General features: G+C 32.0%; 1 protein-coding gene across 11 annotated transcripts in view; it reads left to right on the top strand.

Annotated features, from left to right (window-relative positions):
* The window catches only part of ZNF280D (zinc finger protein 280D), a 156,963-nt gene that overhangs the window by 100,244 nt on the left and 33,171 nt on the right, over window positions 1–23,548 (top strand). For 8 of the 11 annotated variants that reach the window (XM_024128737.3, XM_024128731.3, XM_024128736.3 and 5 more), the window contains 3 exons: window positions 787–832; window positions 18,832–18,887; window positions 21,618–23,312. In XM_024128737.3, coding sequence (XP_023984505.1) covers window positions 787–832; window positions 18,832–18,887; window positions 21,618–22,242 — 727 coding nt within the window. In that variant the 3' untranslated portion in view covers window positions 22,243–23,312. Of the gene's footprint in view, window positions 1–786; window positions 833–18,831; window positions 18,888–21,617; window positions 23,317–23,548 lie in introns of those variants that run through there. The other 3 variants (XR_003682152.2, XM_055087978.1, XM_028496357.2) reach the window with 3 other exon arrangements.

Below are 23,548 nucleotides of genomic sequence, written 5' to 3'. Positions count from 1 at the left end.
TGCACACTGATATGATAGCTGTCACAGTCTAACAAAATTGTTTTGAATGAAGTTAAAGACAACTAAGTGCTAATAGAGCCATCTTAAGGAAAAAAACGAATGAACCTTTTGGTCAACCCTATATTTTAAAAGATTTTATAGATGACATACGCCTTTGTTAATGTCATAAGTTATAATTAGTATTTTTTAGAAATCAAAGTTTAAAAATTTATAGTTAATATTTGAGCTATGCTTATGAAGGTTTTGAAGAAAATCCATTCTTCAAAATTCTAAATTATTTCTGTAATTTTACCACCTCTAAAGTAAGTTAATTGTAATATATATTTAAATGACATTACCATTTGAACTTTACAATAGATAAAATATTTATTTTCCCACACTTTTGAGTCCTATAGTAGTAAATACGGGTGCATATTATATATATTAAGCATATAACCTGCTTTCATTTTTTAAAGGGTAATTCTTTTTTTGAAACAGTTATACTAATGTGTTATGTCTTTTTTTAAAATTGTACTTAACATAGAGAACATTTGTTAAGTGCTCTTGTTTTTAGAGAAGAGGAAATACATGTCTGTATTCATTTATTTAGAGCATATATTGAATCTACTGTTTATTCTTATGCATTTTATTTTTCCCTTAAAATATTTACAGAGATCATTTGCTATTATAGTATAAATGTGCATTAATTTAGATTTACATTTAAATTATTTTAAGCATGCAAAAAACAACTCATATTTTTTATTGTAAATATAAAATTAAATACTCAATACTTATTTTGTTTTCAAGATTAAAAAGTGAAGCTCCCACTAAGGAACAAGAACCTGTGTCTGAGGTAAATTATGTTATATTTGATACCTCTTAAAGACTTACACATTTGAAAGTATTGTGGGTGTGATTTTTAAAACACTTCAATGTGTGTACGTCACTAACAATTATTGGTATGTTATCAGAAAGAAAAAACTTGAGATTTTTGTTTTCATTATATATTAAAATTTTTAACCCTCGGTAAAATTGTAAAGTGTTTTATTTTGACAAAGGCAATATTATATTTTACTTGCCTGTTATTTAGTTCACCTAATAATTAATGGAGATAAATTTATGACTTAAAAATTCTGAAATTATTAAAATATCAAACATTTGACACATTGGAAAATTTATCTTTTTAGAAGACTCAAAAAGATTTAAATAATTTTAAAATTAGAAATATTTTGAATATATATTAAATACATTTTAGCTATCTTAAACAGGCACTCTGAATATAACACTCAGGGTTATCATATAAATGTTACTTACTGGGCAGTCTAATGTATGAGTGTAGAAATAATTTTGCTTATGTACGTGTTTTCTTGGTGTCAGTTTTTGAAATATTGCTTAATGTTACTTGTCTCTTTCTGAGTATAATGAAGTGAGGCAGGTTCAGTATTTCTATTTTGTAGAGTGAATAAGTGAAACCTAGACAGTATCAGCCTTCTCCCAAGTGGCTTGCTTTTATCCCACGGAAAGTTTTCATTTGTTTGAAATGTTTTAAACTACAAATAAATGTCTTTACTAGATATAGGATTTCTTGGTTATCTGTTTATTCTTGAGTGAGTTTTGGTGTTTGTGGTTTTTGAGGAATCGGTACATTTTATCTATAATGTTGAATTTATATGTAAACAGTTGTTTGTTGTATTTCCTTATTCTTTTAATGCTTGTGGGGTCTGCAGTGATAATCCTCTCCTATTTCCAATATCGATAGTTTGTGTGTTCTTTTTGTTTCTAATGTTGTCATATATTTTACTTTTAACTAGTTTATAAAGACAGAATACAGTGTTACCATTTTTACTTTAAATCGTCTTTTAGAGCAATTAAATACTTAAAAAAATTTATATTCACCTTCATTTTTTCCATTTCTAGTGTTCATTTCTTTATGTAGCTCTTGGTTTCTTTCTAATATCACATTCCTTTTGCCTAAACAACTTCCTTTGAAATATCTCCTACTGCAGATCTACTGGTGATTACTTCTTCCATGCTTTTTTCCTTCAAAAAAATCTTTATTTTTCATTTTTGAAAGTTTCTGGGTTAACTGTTTTCTTTCAGCAGTTTAAAGAAGTCATTTTATTGTCTCTTGGCATGCATATTTTCTGATGTGGTGTCTTACTGTAATTTTTATCTTTGTTTCTATATATGTATGTAATGTGTCAGTTTTCTTTGGCTGCCCTCACGATTTTGACTTTATCTTTAGTTCTTATCAGTTTGAACATGATGTGTCTAAGTCTGGTTTGCTCAGTTGTTTATTTATATGTTTATGTATTTATTTTTGGTATTCGTCCTGATCAGTATTCTCTGACTTGTCCTGTATCTTCTACTTCTGGGGTTTCAATTTCACATGTTATACCATTTGATATTAATCCCTGTTCTTAGATGCCCTGTTCTAGTCTCCCCATCCCCTCCTCCCCACCTCCCGCCACACTTTTTTTTCTTAGTGTTTCAGTTTGGGTAATTTTTATCTATTGACCTATTTACAGATTCATTTTTCAGCTGTGTAAGGTCTACTGTTGAACCCATCAAAAACATTTTTCATTTCTGTCATTGTGGTTTGTTTGGGGGTTTTTTCCTAGCATTTGCATTGATTCTTACAGTTTCTGATCCTTTGATAAAATTCCCATCTGATCATGCATGTTGTCCTCCTTTTTCTACCAAAGCATTTAACATATTAATCAGAGTAATTTAAAATTTTCTCTCTGAGAGTTCCAACAGCTGGGTTGTATCTAAGTCTGGTTCTGCTAATTGTTTTATCTTCTGACAGTGTGCTTTTGTGTTTTTTCCTTTGCTTTTTCTGTGTATGTTTGGTTGAAAGCAAGACATTATGTGTAGGACTGAGATAAATAGTATTTATATCTGAAAATGGGCATGATTTTTCTCATGTTAGGCCATTAGTGTGGGATTTGGTCGACCTAGTAGTGAGTTGACTTGGGTTTTGTTATTTTTATCACTATGGTTACCCTCCATATACTGCCAAGTTCAATTCCTGTAGCATTTCCTTGCGCTTAGGGTGGAGGTTATATTACTGGAGGTTTTTTTCTCGGTATCATTGCTCCACACTCAGTTTTAGCCTTTCCTTGTGAGACTGAGCCACAGAGTTTGTCTCTCTCTCTCTACACTCTTAACCTTTCTTCCAGCAGTACTGCTGTTGCTTGTTATTTGATGTTTGCTAGCCCAGTGGCGGGTGGTGGGGATTGCTGTGATGTTCTCTGTTGTTCTCAGGCTCTCAAGCTGGCTCTGTGTCTCTGGGTCTTGAGAATAAAAATGTTCTTTTCCATCACCTAGTTGGCCCATGTACCCTGGGGACAACAGGGTTTGCCTCTCTTCTTTCCAAATACATAAAAGCATGGACATGAAGAAAACTTACGAATTCATCATTTCATAACATCATCCACTGATTCTTTCCTGATGCATTCATACTTGAATAAATCATCAAACTCTTACTTTCCTTTGATTGCCCTGTTGCATCTGTGTCAAGTAAAACCAACCTTTTCTTACATAAGCCAACTTTCTTAAGTTTATTTTTTGTTAAAAGAAAAAAAGCTTATGCTAAAAATTTAGCAGGCCATAAGCAGAGTTAAAAGAAGCCATATTGAATGGAAGGCCACATAGAACAGTTTTGGTCTGGTACTTCTTTCAGATATATGTGGTGTGGATAGTCCCTCGAATAGACCCAGGTGTTTAAGTACACATGTGAGATGGTGGATAGCTTGAATTATTCTTCAAGATTTTGATCAGATGGCTTGTAGTGGAATGAATGTTATACCCCAATAATATTTTCCTGTTGTCACTTTTTCATTTGTATAGTTTTACATTTCCTCTTTCAAAATTAATTCCTTTCATATGCTAGATTGTATTTGGAATTCATATTATATAGTGACTTTCTAAAACAATCTCTGTTCTGCTACTATGTTTATTCTATACTCTGCAACATTTTACTGGTTTTATATCCTAACTATATATATATATATATACATATGTATATATGTACCATAACTCTTCCCCTCTAGTCTGTTGATTAATGTAGTTTCATTATAACTAAGTAGAGGGGTAAGAGAGAGAAGGTGGGTACAGATGCCTTTCCCTTTCGTTGCTTCCTTCAAGGCTATTAGGGAACACTTGATAGCATGTTCCAGGAATCTTTATATTGGGAACAAAGATTAATAAAATTATTTCCCTATCCCCAAGGTGGTCAAAATCTAGTAAGACAATTAGACATGAAAGAATTGTAATCCAATAAGATAACTACCATATTCCAAGCATATCAGGTATGGTGGGTACACACAAGAGTCCTCTCAGGGTGACTTTATGGTGTTTTTCTCTCTCTTTTTAAAAATATTCTTTTCTCAATTCAAACATACACATAGTATGCAAAATAGAGGTTCCCTGTAATTTCACTAATGAAATGGCAAATTAACCCTATAGCCTATTTCTGTAAGACTACTGGGGCTATCCATAAAGAATTTCTAAGGTTTTTGTTTTTCTTTTTTGTTCTGTTTTTATTGCTTTTTGCTTTGTAACTTTTTCAGACACTTGAGAGTTTCAGACTTTGTAAAATTACTTTTTATTTTTATCGAATTAAAAGTTAAAAATTTGTGTGGCTAGTTTATCATAAAAGTAGTGACTCATCTCCCTCACCCTTTTCCATCCAACTCTTCAGAGGTAGCCATTTTCAACACTTTTAGCTATTTGATGTAATATTTATCTCCATATTTCTAAATAATGTAACCATATTTTTACTTGTCTTTTTTTCAACTAGGACTGACAGTTACAGTAATTAAGAATTTGCTTCTCTAGACCACCATCCCTACTTTCCTTTATCCCCCCCAACCCCAGCATCCCAGCCAGGGCCAGAATTAGAATGAGGCAAGTGAGACCTCACCTCTGGCAAAAAATTCAAGGGAGCTACAAAAAATTCAATAATCAGATAAATATTTTCTTTTAATATGTTTAAGAATAAAAATTAATGCAGAATAATCCATGATGAACATAATTTCAAAATTGTAATTAAAGACAGCATCCAGCCTTGCACTTGTATGACCCTGAGAGTCAATGCACATGGGGGACACAAGCACAACAATGTCTCACTTCTGCTTTTTTGATGGTCCTTGTTCAGTCATGAGGGAAGATGACAAGTTGTTTTTATTGTTTGTAACAGCTTCACATGGTACTGCTAAGTAAAAGGTAAACTTTTGTTTAATTACAAACACATGTTTACATGATTTTCTTTTTACAATATTATTAAGGGCACTAAGGTAAGTAATACAAATTTTATTTGTTAATATATTTGACCTTTCATAAATAAATTTGATGAAATGTGAAAATTTTCTGAAAAAGTATTTTCTTACCAGGAAACTTTATACTTTCTTCACTTAAAACAGTGATAATTTACTGTTACTCACTTGTTTATATAAAAAATATTTTTCACTACTTCTTTTTCACCCCATTGGTCTGGAAACCTGGTATGTGGTTTTCTGTTGTTTGTAATTATTGATTTTTGTATTTTTCGTACAAATGTTTATGTAGACCTGTTAAATATTATAATTTATATCAACTAATTCATATAAATTATTATATTTAACTGAATGTATCAATTAAAAATAAATATATTTAAAATTTATACTAAAATTCTTAAAAATAAATATGACATTTAAAAACTCAAGTGGCCCATTGTTTAGAAGAAGAAGAAAAATGCATGCATCAAGAAATTGATCAAAATTATAGAGGACAGTAACAGTTTTGGTAGAAAAAAATATTCCAGCTACTTAAAATGAAATCTCTAACATTGACACTATTAGAATAGAATTACTATGAAATATAGAGTTAAATAAAGAATTTTCTTTGAATTGTGCAAAAAAGATAAGATAATGGCATGTTAGAAATTTCAGAAGCTAGTGAATATAAGCATGTGCAAGAAAATAGAAGATGCTATTTGAATTAAATGTTTAATTCTTCATCATGGTCACCTGTTTCTAATAAAGTAAAATGATTTTAATAGAGCATGGGACCATCCAAGGACAAGATGCAGATTGTAGAGTATGTGTTTCACATGGTGGGAAAATATTTTCAAAAGATGGGTCTTTAAAAAAATTGTCTAGTAGTGAGTTAATTCATTGTGACTGGCTCATTTATTCCAAAGAATCTGTCTTTAGTTTGTTTCCTGTGCATTCTTTTTAGCAAAAATTACAACAGAATCAAATAATTGCAACTCAAAAAGTGGTTTCAAAGATTGGAAAAATTTAAACAGAATTTGTGATAATGAAAAAATCATATTTCATCATGACGCTTTTTTTAAATGGAAGTGTTTTTTAATGTATATTCAGACTGATAGTTTAATAGATGATGCTTTACAGAATGTGATAAAATATGTGTGAGTGATTTTACATATTGTATGTTTTGTGCAAAAATAATTTATCTCAAAGTATCACAAGAAATTATTGGAAGCTCAGATGCTGGAATATTCTAAATTCAGTTGAACTAAGGACATTAAAATCATATAGCTAATCAATATAAATTTATGTGTTTCATTTGTATAGTAAAATTCAAAGCAAATATATAATGTTATTAGGAAATCATGTTAAATCTGAAATACTAGGAAGAATAAAAGAAGCAAAATAATTTTTCTTACTTTTTGATTATAAACCAGATATAGTACATCATGAATTAATGTTTATGATTACTAGGTATATTTACATTAAGAATGATGTCATTGCAAGAGAGGAAAGTTTTGACTTAATTGCAACAAAATTAAAAACTGGATTAATTATATCTCAGTAAAGCTGTTATTAAAAAAAAAAACTAGATATGGTCTAGCTTATCACATTATGAGTAAGTTAGCAAGAGTTGATACTTATGTAAAAAGACTGTCCTGGCCAGGATATGATAATGGAATAGATATGGCACATGTATACAAGTGTGTATAAGCCAGTATTTCTCCCCCAAAATAATTATGCCAAATTTGTGCCTTGCCCAGCTCATAATCATAATTTAATACAAAAAATTCTGCATTTGTGAATTCAAATATGATCATCTTTTTTTTAGTATTGTACAAAGGATACATATTTTAGGACTGGGGTAATACAGTGAGCAGATGGAATATTCTTGTCAATTCAGAAAACAACATTAAAATCACAGATACCTGATGAGCATCAAGATTAAATGCAATCAAGATACTTGATACTTTGCACACAAATTAGAGATGTGTATCAGATATGAAAAGATATAATATCAAATGTCAGAATACATTATGTTGAGATCAAAAGCATCTTGGTACAAAAATATTACAGATTTTTACACATTATCTATATGGGATTGTATTTTGAACAAAGTGACAAAAGTTTAATAAAGCTTTACAGTTAGAAAGCATGACCATATATAAGACTCCGTGCTTAATAAAAATCCTATTCCTTTCCTTACCACAAATGAAAGTAATTTTGAAAGTGTGTTCAGTGAATGTAAAACTTGAACAAGAGATGTGAATATTCTTCCTGAATTTGAAAATAAGTGAAAAAGAAATTGGAAATGCATGAATCACTAAATGAGAATATTGATAATTATGGGAAAAGTGCTTATCAAGTAGACATTAGGTTATAAATGACCTAACTTCATATTTGAAATAGGTATATGAAAAATTAAATGAAATGTCTTCAGATTTTGAACTTTTAAACTGGAGAAAAGTTATTTTCTATAGATTACATCTGATTTACAAAAAGCAGCTACTGACCCAGTTCTTAAATATTATGACAATTTAAATTCTATAGAAATGTCATGTGGAATTGTTTAAAGCAACATACAATATTAATAAATTGTGATATAATGTAAACCTTATATTTGGGTCTTCTAAAACTGATTAACAAAGTGGTGTTCAAAATTTTAAAACAATACCAGCCACAGTAGCATCCTGCAAAAGAAGTTTCAGTAAGCTGAAGTTAATTTTAAATTATTTAGAATTGTCACTTGGTCAAGAGAAATTGCCAAGCATGGCAATTTACTTATTTGAAACAAGATAAGAAAAGAATTAGACTTTGAAAATGTTATTGATGTGCTTGCTTCCACTAAAGCCAGAAAAGTAAAATGATAATAAATTCTGGTTTTGGTAGGCATAAAATGTTTAAACTTAAACTACTATTGTGAGTTTAATATACCTACTTTTCAACTTTTCAATATTTTTCAACTACTTTAATGTTCTGGGGGGAAAAAAACTTTTAAAAATATACAGAGAGGAGAATTGTGAGAAGATGGCACAGTAGGAAGCACCAGGAATCTGGCTCCCCACCTAGACAGCAATTGCACAGATTGAATCTATCTGATATAACTATTTTGAAGCTCTAAAGTCTGTTGAAGGCTTGCAACTTCCAGGCGAAGACTTGGAGAGTGAATTGCAGTTAATTTCCATCAATTTAAGCACTTAACACTGTAGCAGCCATATGGCAGGCAGCTGTGCACATGTTCCTGGAGCAGCTTGCACACAACTTATGGGAGCCAGAGTGGGCAAAAAAGCCCTTGTCCTCCAGATATTGGGAATCTGGTTGCTGCTTCTTATCAAGGAGTTGCAGACAAAGAAGTGGGCACATTATTGTTGCACCTCCCCCGCATTGTTGCAAGCCCCTTCCCCTCCAGCTGAAGTGACTTCCAAGGAATTTAAGTGGACAGCCCTTTTTCTCCCTTCATTTTTCACTTTTCCCCCTTTCAGGAGCCAGACATTAAAGACTAGGACATTCAAAAACAACTGTGTATGTGGGTAAAATTAGAAAGAGATTGCATATGCCCAGGGAAAGGCTCGGAAAAGACATAAGAAGACCTTAAGTTTACACCTCAGGTTGATATGGGAACAGAGACAGCCTACAACAATAAAAATAACAAATAAAAATAAAAATAAAACAGGCAAATGCTGGGCAAGGGGAAGAATCTGATTCCCAGAATTACTACATTATTAGACTCAACTGTCCAGTGTTCAACAAAAAAATTGCAAGGCATACAAAGAAACAGGCAAGTATGGCCCATTCAAAACAAAACAAAAAAATCAACAGAAACTTTTCCTGAAAAAGACATAATGGCAGATATACTAGACAAAGAATTTAAAACAACTGTCTTAAAGATGCCTAGAGAACAAAAGGAATGTGTGGAGAAAGTCAAGGAAACAGTATGTGAACAAAGTGGAAATATAAATAAAGGGATAGAAAACCTAAAAGAAACCAAAAAGAAATTCTGGAGATGAAAAGTGCAATAACTGAAGATTAAAAATTCACTAGAGGGATTCAAAGGCAGATTTGAGCAGACAGAAGAAAGAATCGGCCAACTTGAAGATAAGACAATAGAAATTATTGAGTTTGAGGAACAGAAAGAAAACAGATTGAAGAAAAGTGAACAGAACCTAAGGGAGCTTTAGGACACAATTAAGTAGTCCAACATTCACATCATGAGAGTCCTAGAAGGAAAAGAGAGAATATTTGAAGAAATAATGACTGCAGACTTCCAAAATTAGATGAAATACATGAATGTAAACATTCAGAAAGTACAACGGATTCCAAGTAAGATGAACTCAAAGAGACCCACAATAAGACACATTATAATTAAACTTCCAAAAGATAAAGAGAATCTTGAAAGCATCAAAGAGAAGTGAATCATCACATACAAGGGATTCTCAATAAAATTATCCACAGACTTCTCATAAGGAACTTTGGAAGCCAACAGGCAGTGGGTCGATATATTCAAAGTGCTAAAAAGAAAACCTCAAGAATCCTCTATCCAGCAATTCTGTCACTCAAAAGTTAGAGAGAAATTAAGACATTCTCACGTAAACAGAACTGAGAGAGTTCTTGACCACTAGATCTGCCCTGCTAGAAGTGCTCAAGGGAGTCCTGTGTGGTGAAATGAAAGGACAGTACATGACAACTCAAAGCTCTGTGGCAAAATAAAGATCTCAATAAAGGTAAGTGCATGGGAAATTATAAAAGCTAGTATTTTGTAACAGTGATTTGTAGCTGTACTTTTTGTTTTCTACATGAGTTAAGAGATGAATGCATTTAAAGATAAAACAATTTTTAGTGTAAAATTTAGTATTTCTCTAACTTTGGTTTGTAACTTCTAATTTTGTTTCCTACATAATTTAGGTGACTAATGCATTTAGTTTATATCTAGGTATACAATGAATAAAGATGTAATTTTCTGACATCAGCAACCAAAAGGAATGGGGATGGAACTATAAAGGAATAGAGTTTTGGTATGTTATTGAAATTAGCTGGTATAAATTCAGTTTAGAGGGTTATAACTTTAGGATATTAAATGTAATCCTCAAAGTAACCATAAAGAAAACAGCTATAGAATATACACAAGGGGAAATGAGAAAAGATTTTAAACATTTCACTACAAAAAAATCAACTAAACAGAAAAGAAGTCAGTAGTGAAGGAAATGAGAGCCAAACAAGTAATAAGATATATAGAAAACAAACAGCCCAATGACAAAATAAGTCCCTCCTTATCAGTAATTAATCTAAATGTTAATGTATTAAACTTTCCAATCAAAGGACAGAGGTTGGCAGAATGGATAAAAAACACATGATCCAACTACATGCTGTATACAAGAGACTCACTTGAAATTCAAAGACACAAGCTGAAAGTGAAAGGATGAAAAAGATAGTCCATGCAAATAGTAACCAAAAGAGAGTATGGATGGCTTTACTAATATCAGACAAAATAAACTTTCAATCAAAAAAGCTTACAAGAGAAAAAGAAGGATATTGTATATTAATAAAAAGTTTACTACAGCAAAAAGATATAACAGCTATGAATATTTACACACCTACTGACAGACTGCCAATTTATATGAAGCAAAAACTCACAGAGTTGAAGGGAAAAATAGACAATTCTACAGTAATAGTTGGAGACTTCAGTACTCTCCTCACAATAATTGATAGAATAATTAGATGTAAGTAAGGAAGTAGAAGACTTAATAAACCTACTAGATTTGCAGACATACACAGAGCACTCTACCCAGCAACAACAGAATACACATTCTTCTCAAGTACACATGGGACATTTTCCAGGATAGACCATATAGTAAGCCAAAAATTAAATCTCAGTGGATTTTAAAAGATAGATGTCATACAAAGTATCTTCTCTGATCACAGGATGAAATTAGAAATCACTAATAAAAGGAAAAGTGAAAAATTCACCAGATTTTAGAAATTAAACAATACACTTTAAAACAACCAATGGATCAAAGAAGAAATCACAAGGGAAATTAGAAAATACTTAGATAAGAATGAAAAGAAAAATACAACATGCCAAAACCTCTAAAATGCAATGAAAGTGATGCTAAAAGGGAAATATATGGCTGTAAATCCTTATATTAAAAAATGAGAGATCTCAAAGGAACAACCTAACTGTACAATTTAAGGAACTAGAAAAAGAAGGAGAAACTAAATCCAAAGCTGGCAGAAGGAAAGAAGTAAAATTGGCACAGGAATAAATGAAACAGAATAGAAAGCAATAGAGAAAAGTTGGTTCATTGCAAAGATCAACAAAATTGACAAACCTTTAGCCAGAAATACTTAAAAAGAGAGAAGACTTAAATTACTAAAATCAGAAATGAAAGTGGGTACATTACTACCATTTCTATAGAAATAAAAATGATCTTAAGAGAGTACTATGAATTCTGTGTCAACAAATTGGATAACCTATATGAAATGGACGAATTGCTAGAAACTCAAAACCTAGCAAGAATAAATCATGAAGAAATAGAAAATCTGAGTAGATCCATAACTATTAAGGAGGTTGAATGAGTAATCAAAAATCTCTTAACAAAGAAGACCCCTTGACCTGACGACTTCTCTAGTGAATTCTAACAAACATCTAAATAAGAACTAATACCACTTCTTTCAAACTTTTCCAAAGTTGAAGAGGAAGAAATATTTCTAAACTCATTCTGTGAGGCCAGCATTACCCTGATACCAAAGCCAGACAAAGACAATACATGAAAAGAAAACTACAGATAAATATCCCTTATGAACATTGATGCAAGTATCCTCAACAAAATACTAGCAAACAGAATTAAGCAATATATTAAAAGGATAATATACCATGAACAAATGGGATTCATTCCTGGAATGCAAGGACGGTTCAATATATGAAAATTGATCAATGTAATAAGCCACCTCAATGAAAGGAAGCAACAAAAACCACATTATCACCTCAAATGATGCAGAAATGGTGTTTGACAAAATTCAGCACCCCTGCATGTTAAAAATGCTCAACAACCTAGAAACAGAAGGAAACTGCTTCAATATAATAAAGCCATATAAGAAAAGCCCAGGGCTTCCCTGGTGGCCCAGTGGTTGCGCATCCGCCTGCCGATGCAGGGGAACCGGGTTCGCGCCCCAGTCTGGGAGGATCCCACATGCCGCGGAGCAGCTGGGCCCATGGGCCATGGCCGCTGGGCCTGCGCGTCCGGAGCCTGTGCTCCGCAACGGGAGAGGCCACAGCAGAGGGAGGCCCGCATACCACAAAAAAAAAAAAAAAAAAGAAAAGCCCACAGCAAACATCATACTCAATGGTAAAAGACTAAAAGATTTTCCTCTAAGATTAAGAACAAAGCAAGATGTCCACTTTCCCTACTTCTTTTCAACATAGTACTGGAAGTTTTAGCCAGAGCAATTAGTCAAGAAAAAGAAATAAAAGGCATCCAAATCGGAAAAGCAGTAAAATTATCTCTGTTAGCAGATGATATCATTTTATATGTAGCAAACCCTAAAGATTTCATACAAAACCCTATTAGAACTTAAATTAACTCAGCAAAGTAAATAGCAGGACACAAAGTCAGCACACAAAAATCAGTTGTATTTCTATACACAAGTAATGAACAATCTGAAAAGGAAATTACAAAACAATACAACTTTAATAGCAGAAAAAAGAATAAAATACTTAGGAATTTACTTAATCAAAGAGGTAAAAGACTTCTACAAAGAAACTATAAAACTTTACCGAAAGAGATTTGAGAAGACAAAAAAAAATGGAAAGACAACCCATGTTCATGGATTGGAAGACTTAATATTGTTAAAATGCCAATAGTACCCAAAACAATCTACACATTTATTGCAATCCCTGCAAAAATCCCAAAGATGTTTTTTGCAGAAACAGAAAAACTCATCCTAAAATGTATATGGAAGCTCAAGGGACTTCAAATAGCCAAAACAACTTTGAAAAAGAAGAAAAAAACTGCAGCACTCAAATGTCCTGTTTTTAAAGTTTATGACAAAGCTGCAGTAAACAAAACAGTGTGGTATTGGGATAAAGACAGACCTATAGACCAAAGGAATAGAATAGAGAGCCCAGAAATAAACCTTTGTATATATGGTCAAATGATTTTTATGGGGGTGCTAAGACCAATGGGAAAAGAACAGTCTTTTTAATAAATGATGCTGGGAAAACTGTATATCCACATGCAAAAGAATTAAGTTGTACTCTTACCCAGCGCTATATACAAACATTGACTCAAAATTGATAAGGGACTTAAATGTAAGACCTAAAATAATAAAGTTCTTAGAATAAAACAAAGGACAAAAACTTCATGACATTGAAATTGGTAGTGATTTTTTGGTTATTACACCAAAGGCACAGGTAATGATAGAAAAAAATTGTACAAATTAATAATTTTGTGCATCAAATATACTATCCAGTGAATAAAAAGGAAGCCCATAGAATGGGAGGAAATATTTGCAAATCATATATCTGATAAGGAATTAATATCCAGAATATATAGAGGACTCATACAACTCAATAACAACATAAACAACCCGATTCAAAAATGCATAAAGGACTTGAACAGGCATTTCTCCAAAGAAGATATACAAATGGCCAATAAACACATAGATGTGCAACGTCACTAATCATTAGATAAATGCAAATCAGTGAGATACCACCTCACACCCATTAGGATGACTACTGTTAAAACAAACAAAAACCAAAAAACCCACAGACACATAAACACACACACACACACACACACACACACACACACACACACACACACACACAAAACCACAGAAAACTCCAAAACCAGAAGACAGGTGTTGATGCTGATGTGGAGAAATTGAAGCTTTGTACACTGTTGCTGGTAATGTAAAATGGTACAGCCATTGTGGAAAGCAGTATAGCAGCTCCTCAAAAAAATTATATGATCCAGCAATTCCTCTTTTGGGTATACTGTACCCAAAAGACTTGAAAGCAAAGAGTTGAAGAGATATTTGTACTCCTATTTTCAAAGCAGCATTATTCACAATAGCTAAAACATGGAAGTAAACCAAGTGTCCATCAATAGAAGAAAGAATAATCAAAATGTGGTATACGCATACCATGGAATATTCAGCCATAAGAAGGAAGGGGATTCTGCAGTATGGATCAACTTTGAGGACATTTTGCTAGTGAAATAAGCCAGTCACAAGAAGACAGATATTATGTGATTTCATTTGTATGAGGTACTTAAACAAAATAGAGAGTATAGTGGTGGTTGCCAGAGGCTGTGGGGAGGGGAGAATAAGGAGCTATTGTTTAATGGGTGTAGAGTTTCAGTTTTACAAGATGAAAAAAGTTATGGGGATGGATGGTGGTAATGATTGCATAACAATGTGAATGTATTTAATACCAGTGAACTATACATTTAAAAATGGTTAAGATGGTAAATTTTATGTTATGTGTATTTTATCTCTTGTTCCTATATGGCTTGGCATAGCACTGATGTCAGCATAGTTAACATCACATTTTTTGAGACCATTATGTATACTGAGCCAGGAAGTGTACTATGATTTTCTTTCCTATACTTCATTTTACTTTTCTGGGTAAAAATATATTTTTACTGATTTGTTTAGTCTTCTGTGCACCTAATGCTGTTTTTTAAAATGTTGCGATGTGTTGTCTAATGTTTGGAAGTATTTTTTCCAAATGTTCACACACATCAAAAAAAAAATTGTTGGAGGGCCTGGAGATCTTCTCTCCGATCTGCTTTAGTTTAAACTAGTTGCTGTCTAAGCCTAATGCATAATTTGTTGTATCAGGATTTTACTTTGCCACTTTCTTGTGTTGGATGTCCTGTTTCCTGTACTGTGAGTTCCTCTTTTCTTGTTTTACTCCTTATTTTGATGAAACATGTCCTCTAACAACTTCCACAGAAAGGTTGATTCTCTTTTCACTTAGTGTAAATTTAAAACTGTATTTACTCTAATGATAGTTTGGCTGAAATACATAGAAAACATTTTTCCTGTGCATATTTGAAAGTATTGTTTTCGTTAAGTCTGATGCCATTTTTGGTCCACTTTCTTTGTGTTTATGTTATTTTATTCTTTCTGGCAACTTTAATGATTATCTCTATCTCAGGTGTTTTGAAATTTCATATATTCACCCATCATCCTTTTTTCATTCATTATGGTAGGAATTTGATAAGCCTTTGTAATTTTGGATATTTCTGTTTGGGGGAAATTTTCTTGTTTTATTTCTTTGGTAAATTTTTACTTTTATTTTCTCTGTTCTCTCTTTTTTTTGAAACTCTTATTTATCTGACACTACTTCCTGCATCACCTCTTTTGATTGTATGGCATTTTCTTTCTTGCCTTCCATCTTTTTGTCCTTTCATTCAACCTTTCAAAAAAGATTTTCTAAATGTAATTGCTTATTTTAGTTGCCATATATTTAGTTTTGAATTGTTCTTTTTATTTGTTCTTCAGTTGTTTTGTCTTCATAGTTTTTTGTTCTTGTTTAATGGACATAATATTTCATACCTCTCCAGGGATATTAAATATATATTATACATATTTATTTTGTTCCTGGCAAAGTCTCTGATGTCTCCTAGCCTCTTTCTTTATTCTCTTGTTTATTTTGATCTGTCTGATGTAAATGATGTCTTCAGTTGTGTGGTGATCCTTGGCTGTCCATAAAAGTGAAGCGCTGAAAAGTTTATCGAAAACCCTGTGTTTGGACAGGGACAGGGCTGCCTTGCATAGCCATACAGGTTGTGCACTGCAGCACTCCACAGGGTACAACCCTGGTATATTTATATATACCCCTTAGTACTCTCAAAATGTATTGATGTTTACAGTACTAGAAATTAAAAGTATGAAATTTTAAAAATACTGTTACTTAAAATGACAAATATTTTTCTGAAAAATAACTATTTGTCAAAACAAAAGAAATTTAGTTAGAAGAATGAAATTGTTTTATGCTTTTGCATATCTCTTTAATGTCTAGTTAAGTAGAAGGAAACTGGATGCTCATGTTTCTGCATTCAATCTGTTGTGATATTTTATTTTGGTTGAAATATAAGAAGAATACCCAGCCTCATCTAGTACTTTAATCTCTTCAGATAATTGTGATTATTCTTTTCTATGACATCAAAAGTAGACAAGTGACTTTTTCTTAAAAGATTTGTTGCAATGTGGAATCTGATTCCATATCACTGAACTTTTTGTACTCTATTACATTAAAATCTATTGGTCTGGCTTACACTTTGATTGGCTTTTTTATCCATGCATGATTTTATAACAATGTGCATTTAGTCATTTGGAATATATTGGTTCACAAGTTACATAGATCTTCTAAGTGTTGACATGTTTCATTATATAATATCAGGTAATCACATTCATTAATATTAGTATTAATCTCATGAATAGTGGATACAAGTTATCCTAAAATTTAATTTTTCCAAGAATTTTATTACTGGCAACAAATACTGTTGGTTGCTTTCTTTGATGTGACATGCTCACTTTGTCAGTTTCAAAGAAAATGTCTTCTAAATACTCAAGTCTAAATATTCATAGTTTGACAGTCATTCTTTAAAATAAAAATCTTTTTCCATGAAAAAAATGTGGCCAAGTTCAGCTTGCAACTCAGTCACAGACCCAAGTGTTTTTAGTGCACAATAGCAGTGCTTTATGCATATTTGGTATTTCATTACACAGAATATTAAAAAGACATGCACTCAGTGATTGATATTTAATAAAATTAATTTTACTGCTGGTGTATGCCAGTGGAGAATACAGTGACTACTAGTACAGTTTTGGTTCTATGTCAGTGCCTTGATTTGAGTTAAGATGCCAGCATTTTTACTCACCACTACTTTAGTACCAAGAATTTTAACCTCACATGCCTCCTGAAAGTGTCTTGGAGGCCCCATGTGTCTGTGACCCACACTTGGAGAACTGCTGGCAAGGATTATATTGTGAAGGTTGCCTCATGGATTAGTGTGCTGTACAGCCTGCACAGTCTGCATGGCAATTGTTTAGACTTCAACATTGGAAAATCAGTTGCTGAGCTGACTGATTCTTTGGTAGGGAGGATGCTCTCAAAGTCTTTGGGGCTGATAATTTTCTCCAAAGAGGAATCTTCTAGATTCCAGCTGCAGATGGTGGGGTGAAGAGTGGTTCCTCTGGCTGCTAGCATTCTGGGAGCCAGGCAGAGAGATAAATGTGGGTCCCTTTTTTCAAGTTATGGGCCTCTACTAAATTTTTCTGTTTTCTTTCAGTACCTCATGCCTGCCCTTTTCCATTCCTGGTGTTCACAAGTCTAGACTGTCTCTAGTTCACAGAGTTAACCTTTGGCCTAAGTGGTAGAGGAAAGGATAGGTACCTGTTGTGTGAGTTGGGGAAAGAGCATTTAGATTTCTCAGCAGTATTCATGCTTCATTTTTACCTTTTGTGTACTGAATAGTGTACTGAATTTCTCCAAATACCAGATCTCTTATGTTCTCTGGGAAAACTGATTCTCTTTTCCTTGCACTCCCTACTCAGACATTTAGTTGTAACTTCCTCCACACTGTGAAGTCAATTTCCATTCCTCCAGCCACTATCCATCTAAAAATCTGTTGAAATCTCTTTGACAGTTAGTATGCTTTGATGTTTTCTTGGTCTTTATGAGTGAAAATATTTTATTTCTTTGCCCTCATTTTAGCAGGGCTTTTGGAGAGTGAGGAAATACTACATGTATGTGATTAATACACCATATCACTTTCACAGATTTGAATCAATCACTATTGTGGCTGAGCTGGACCTAGATTTGAAACTTCACCACTTAGTGTAGTATTGCCTTCGGTTTTCTACTTAACCCCTGCAGTCTTTATTCTCATTTGTAGAAATGGAGTTTATAATATCTAATATGAGGATTGAGTGATGAGATAGTGAATGTAAAGTTCTTAACATACTACCTCATGCATCATATATGCTCAATAATTTGTTATAAACTGTTAGGCTGGCCTCTGGCTTACTGAGGTTTTAGTGTATTCTTTCCTCACCAAAAAACATTTGAAATAAGCAAAATATTTCATTTGTCTATTGTTTAATATTACTTTGTTTGACAATGGAAGGGTTACCATGGCTCCAAATATAAAATCATAATTTCATAAATGTTTTCTCTAAGTACCTGTATTTAATATGTGTGTATAAAATACTGTGGATGACACATTCAAATTCAAGCTGTGTTTTACTAGTTTTCTATTCAAGTAATTGTAATTATGGCCCATATTTGAAAGAATCTAAGGAAAGCAGGTATTGTTATAACTGGATAACTGTTTCATGTCCTTGATTCAGAAGCTTTTGGTACACTGAAATTCTTACAGGTTTTTTAAAAAACAATTTTTGAAATCATGCTTTTAGTTATGAGAATTATTTTAATACATACTTTAAATTACGAAAATTTTTTTCTCTTTCTTTAGTATACTAGGTAGCACACTTAAGTTCTTTTTATCTAGAAAGTTTAGTATAATAAAAGTAGTTTACTTTAAGCTTAGTTTTGAATATAAAAGAAAATTATTATTAATCATTTCAGGAAATTGCAAGACCTAATATGGCTGAAGGAGAAACAGAAACATCAAATTCTGAAAGGTAAATATAAGGAAAAACTGAATCTCATGAAATTCATGTATATAAAATGATAATTGGGCTGTGTTATATTTCAGTTAATTGGCAAAAGGCTATTTAAATTTTGTATATGGTGTTCCTTTTAATAATGGCTTTTAATTAAAATAAAATTTTGAAATATTAATATAACAGAAATATACTGCAGATCCTTAGTTTTGAAATCTTAAACATGTAGAATACATTTTATAAGTTGTTACAAATTTTTTTAAAGTACTTACAAGTAAGTAAAATGTTAACAGATTTTAATTGCCTCTATTAAATGAAAATAGTTACAAGATGCTACCGGTTATAAGACGGTGACGATTCTTGCAAATAGGTAATTTTAATATCTTATTTTATAAGTATTTTCAAAAAGCTGTAAAGCTACTTCTGTGGTGGGATCTCAACATAAAAGGTTCAAAATTCAAGTATTGGTTTTTAAAAATTTAATGCTTGAGTAGAACACTGCAGAACACGAGATTTCACAATTTTTTTTTTAGCAAAAGAAAATCCAACATTCTAATTAGAACTTTATTCCAGCTAAAGGTGATTTTGTGTTTTAGATTAAGTCATTTCTATCTTTATGCTGTGTGTTTTATAGTAGGCTGCTTGTTAACCTGATGAGATTAATTAATCTATTGCCTCTAAAAAGAAAATTATGGAATAAGACCTTTTGAAGATGTTTCTTAGACTTCACTAGAAAAATTATCTAGCCCTGGGACTTCCTTAATGGCCCAGTGGTTGAGACTTCGCCCTCCCACGCAGGGTCGGGGTGTGTGGGTTGATCCCTGGTCGGTGAGCTAGGATCCTACATGCCTCACGGCCAAAAAAACAAGACATAGAACAGAAGCAATGTTGTAACAAATTCAATAAAGACTTTAAAAATAGTCCACATAAAAAAAGAAAAGAAAAGAAAAATTATCTAGCCCTTTCTTCACCTAGCATTTTTCCTAGAATTCTGGTTGGGAAAAATTAACAAAAATTCAAATAAGGATTTAGAAAAAGCAGACTAGTCACATCCATATTTTTTAACATTTTCTGTAAATTATGGTTAGTTCAATAAGATCTGAACAGAAATAAGAATTTTACAGATTTAAATGAGGGAAATATAATTTTTTTGCAGATGATGTAATTGACCTGTAAGATCCAAGAAAATGAGCTAAGAATGATTGAAATTAATTAGGGTATTAATTAAGGAAGCTTGGTGTAAAATTCAGAATCTTTCCGGTATACCAATAACATGTGATTACAAAATATAATGGATATAATTCACAGTAATAACAAGATGAGTAAAGTGCAGCATCTATTTAGAAGATTTCGAAGAAAAAACTTACTGAGATAGAAAATAATATATTAGTAACTTACATGATAGTTCATTTCCCAAATTAGTTTATGGTTAATGAACATTTAGTTGAAAATCCAAATTTGATTTGATTTGGAAACTAGTGGTATTTAAAGTAAGATTCATATTTTTCTACTTATTAATACCATAATTTAAAAAATCACAGCTGTGTTAGGTATTAGGTTGTTTCTGTATTCACTATTTTAAACATTGTTTTAATGAGCATCCTTGTACAATTATCTTTTACTTTTTCAAACTATTAATTTAGGGAGAAGAGTAGTAGAATGTAGGTGATTTGACCTATTAGATAATAAAGTACAATGTTAATTTCTAATTTTTAAAACTGGGTGGTATTGGCCTGTAATAGTCAAAAGACACATCAGAACAAAATAAATAGAGAAACAGCCTTTTAAATGTAATTTAGTAAATAATAAATGACTATCTGATAACATTGCTTTGATATTTGAGCAGTTCATTAGAAAAACGTCTAAATTCCAGGTGGATTAATGTAAGAACTAATATAAATGTAATCATTAAATTTCTTTTTGTTAAAATAAGCATTGTTACATCTACATAAAGGACTGGAGAGCCTCTTAGAAATCTCCTGTTTCTAAGACTCACAGACATAGAAGACAAACCTTATGGTTACCAAAGGGGAAAGGGGGTGGAGGAGGGATAAATTAGGAGCTTGGGATTAACATATACACACTACTATATATAAAATAGATAAACAACAAGGTCCTACTATATAGCACAGGGAACTATATTCACTAAATAATTTCTGTTAACACACTGGGGTAAGAGTAAACACAGAGACAGGTATACACATAAGCATATATGTATGCATGTTTTATATTTACATATTTTTTAGGCATGTGTTTATGTTTTTATAAATTAGGCTGTTAAAAAATCAGTGAAATGTTTGTGAATGCTTAGTTGATTTTGCATAGGGAAAACACTCTAAGCCCAAGAGGACATATAAATCATAAAAGAGAAATAGGGTTTTTTCCACATATATTCATTCCTTATTTAAATTACTCTTATGAATTAATAAGCACACTCACATTTTAACTAAAAATAAGCAAGGGTATGAACAGATAAAAATAATGATAACCAGGACTAAAACCAGTGAATAGACTCCTCAGGACTCCTTTTAATATGTGACTACGGAGTTTCTCACTCTGTTGCCCAAGAACATGGCCACCTCCTAAATTGTAACATCATGGCAAAGACCGGGGACCTCAATTTTTTTTTTTTTTTTTTTTTTTGGTGGGCAAGTGTGCTTTTTTTTTTTTTAGAGAATGTCTATTTTGATAATGTTCAAATACATTGTATTATGAAGAAATAGATAATAAATAGCTTTATTTTTTCAGTAAACAAGATGAAGCTTCTTCAGAGGAAATAAAAAATGGATGTGATGTGCATTTATTCGAAGGCTCATCAACAACAAAAAGTGAAGAAGGTGTATCAGGTTCAGATAAAGAAAATGATACCTGTCTTGAAGACCAGGAAACTGGCTCAAAGAGTATCTTCAGTTATGATTCAATTATTGATGCGGATAAGGTGGAAAAGGAAAAACAAATAGAGCACATTTGTCATGAAACAGAGTTGAAGAGGTGCCAAAGTTCAGAAAACCTCATTGCACGTGATCAGATTGAAGATCGCAATGCCAGTGAAGCTAGATTTTCTTCGAAGAATATTATGGATTTGCAGTTAACATCTGGTGATGTTAGCATTGATCAGTTTTTGAGAAAAAGAGATGAACCAGAATCTGTTAGTTCTGATGTTAGTGAGCAAGGCAGTATTCATTTGGAACCTTTGACTCCATCAGAAGTGCTTGAGTTTGAAGCCACAGAGATTCTTCAGAAAGGTAGTGGTGATCCTTCAGCCAAGACTGATGAAGTAGTGTCTGATCAAACAGATGACGTTCCTGGAGAAAATAGCCTTAGCACAACAGAGACAACAGGAGACCTGGCAGATGAAAAAGAAAGAAGTTGAAATTAATTAGGCATTCTAAGTTTTAGTGTACCAACGATAAGAGCATTTGGAACAGTGCTATCAGGTGAGCTCAGTGGTGCTGTTGCAGAGTGCAGAGATAGAAAAATGTGAGGGAGGTCATTCATACACTTTACCTGTATATTCAACCTAGGTTATTAAATCAATTCATCATTAATAGCATGATTAGTATGAATTTCCAAGAAGTTTTTAAGACATGAATAAGATTTTAATGAAAGTTAAGTTTGCAATGAAAAAGTCTCATTTAGCAGTTTTCGAGGTTATGGAACCTGGTGGTTGAATATTAGAATATTAGTTATATTAATAAAACTTTTGAAATTTCCATCAGTTCTAAACTAAAAGTCCTTATTACCTGTACATCCTTTTCAATTAACTTAAAGGAAGAGATTTGGAAACCACATACCTTTTGGGAATAATTGATTTAAAATAATGGCCAATTGGCTTTGTTAATGAAGGCTTCATTTTGAGTATGATACTGGTAAATGGAGCATGTTTAGAATGCTAAATTAGTGATCTAATGAGAATTTGGATGAAGATAAACTTAATTTTGGATATAATATAACATTCCAGACTGCCAGAAGCATGTAAACAGAATATTTGAATCTGTGTACCTCCATACAAGTGTTAGCCTGCCAGGCTGTAAGCTTACCTTAATTAAACTTTCAGTGAAAGTGAAATTATTAAAATAAAAATTTATATTTGTGCTTTTGTCAGTGTGTAAGCTGTGCAGAAATCCCTTGATGTACTAGTTGTATAAAGTAGAAACCTATTGTTGAAACTCCTGTAGCTATTATGCTCTTAATATTGTTTTAATGATCTTCTTTAGAAATAGACCCATAAAAATGGTCTGGAAACCAAACCAAAGTATGGATTGATGTAGATATTGTAAAGCAGTAAACTGAAAACATGTCCTGGCATGAATTCAGCCATGTTTAAGTGACTTTTTCTGTAATTGTAAAATAGAAAATTCAAATGGGACCTAAAGCAGGATGTAAAAAATTGGTTTGGGATATTTAGCCTAATTTATCCATAAGATGGCTGCTAAATTGATTTTTTCAGTTTTTTATCATATAGAAAATAATAGATATAGAAATGAATAATATGAGTAACAGTAGTTTGCTTTGAAGTACTAATAAACTTTTATTTAAAATGCTACATTTTTACTTCTTAAAATGTGCTTTGAATTCTTAAATTTTGTTTCACTGAATGTTAAATGTTTAAAATGGCTATTAAAATTCTGCTGTATATAGTAGTTTTTGAGTAAATATTTGCAATAAAAATCTGTCCC

This window comes from Physeter macrocephalus, chromosome 11, assembly GCF_002837175.3.
Source record: "Physeter macrocephalus isolate SW-GA chromosome 11, ASM283717v5, whole genome shotgun sequence".
NCBI classification, from domain to species: Eukaryota; Metazoa; Chordata; class Mammalia; order Artiodactyla; family Physeteridae; genus Physeter; species Physeter macrocephalus.
Note: the sequence above shows the minus strand (reverse complement) of the source record. Positions and strands in the feature narration are given on the sequence as shown.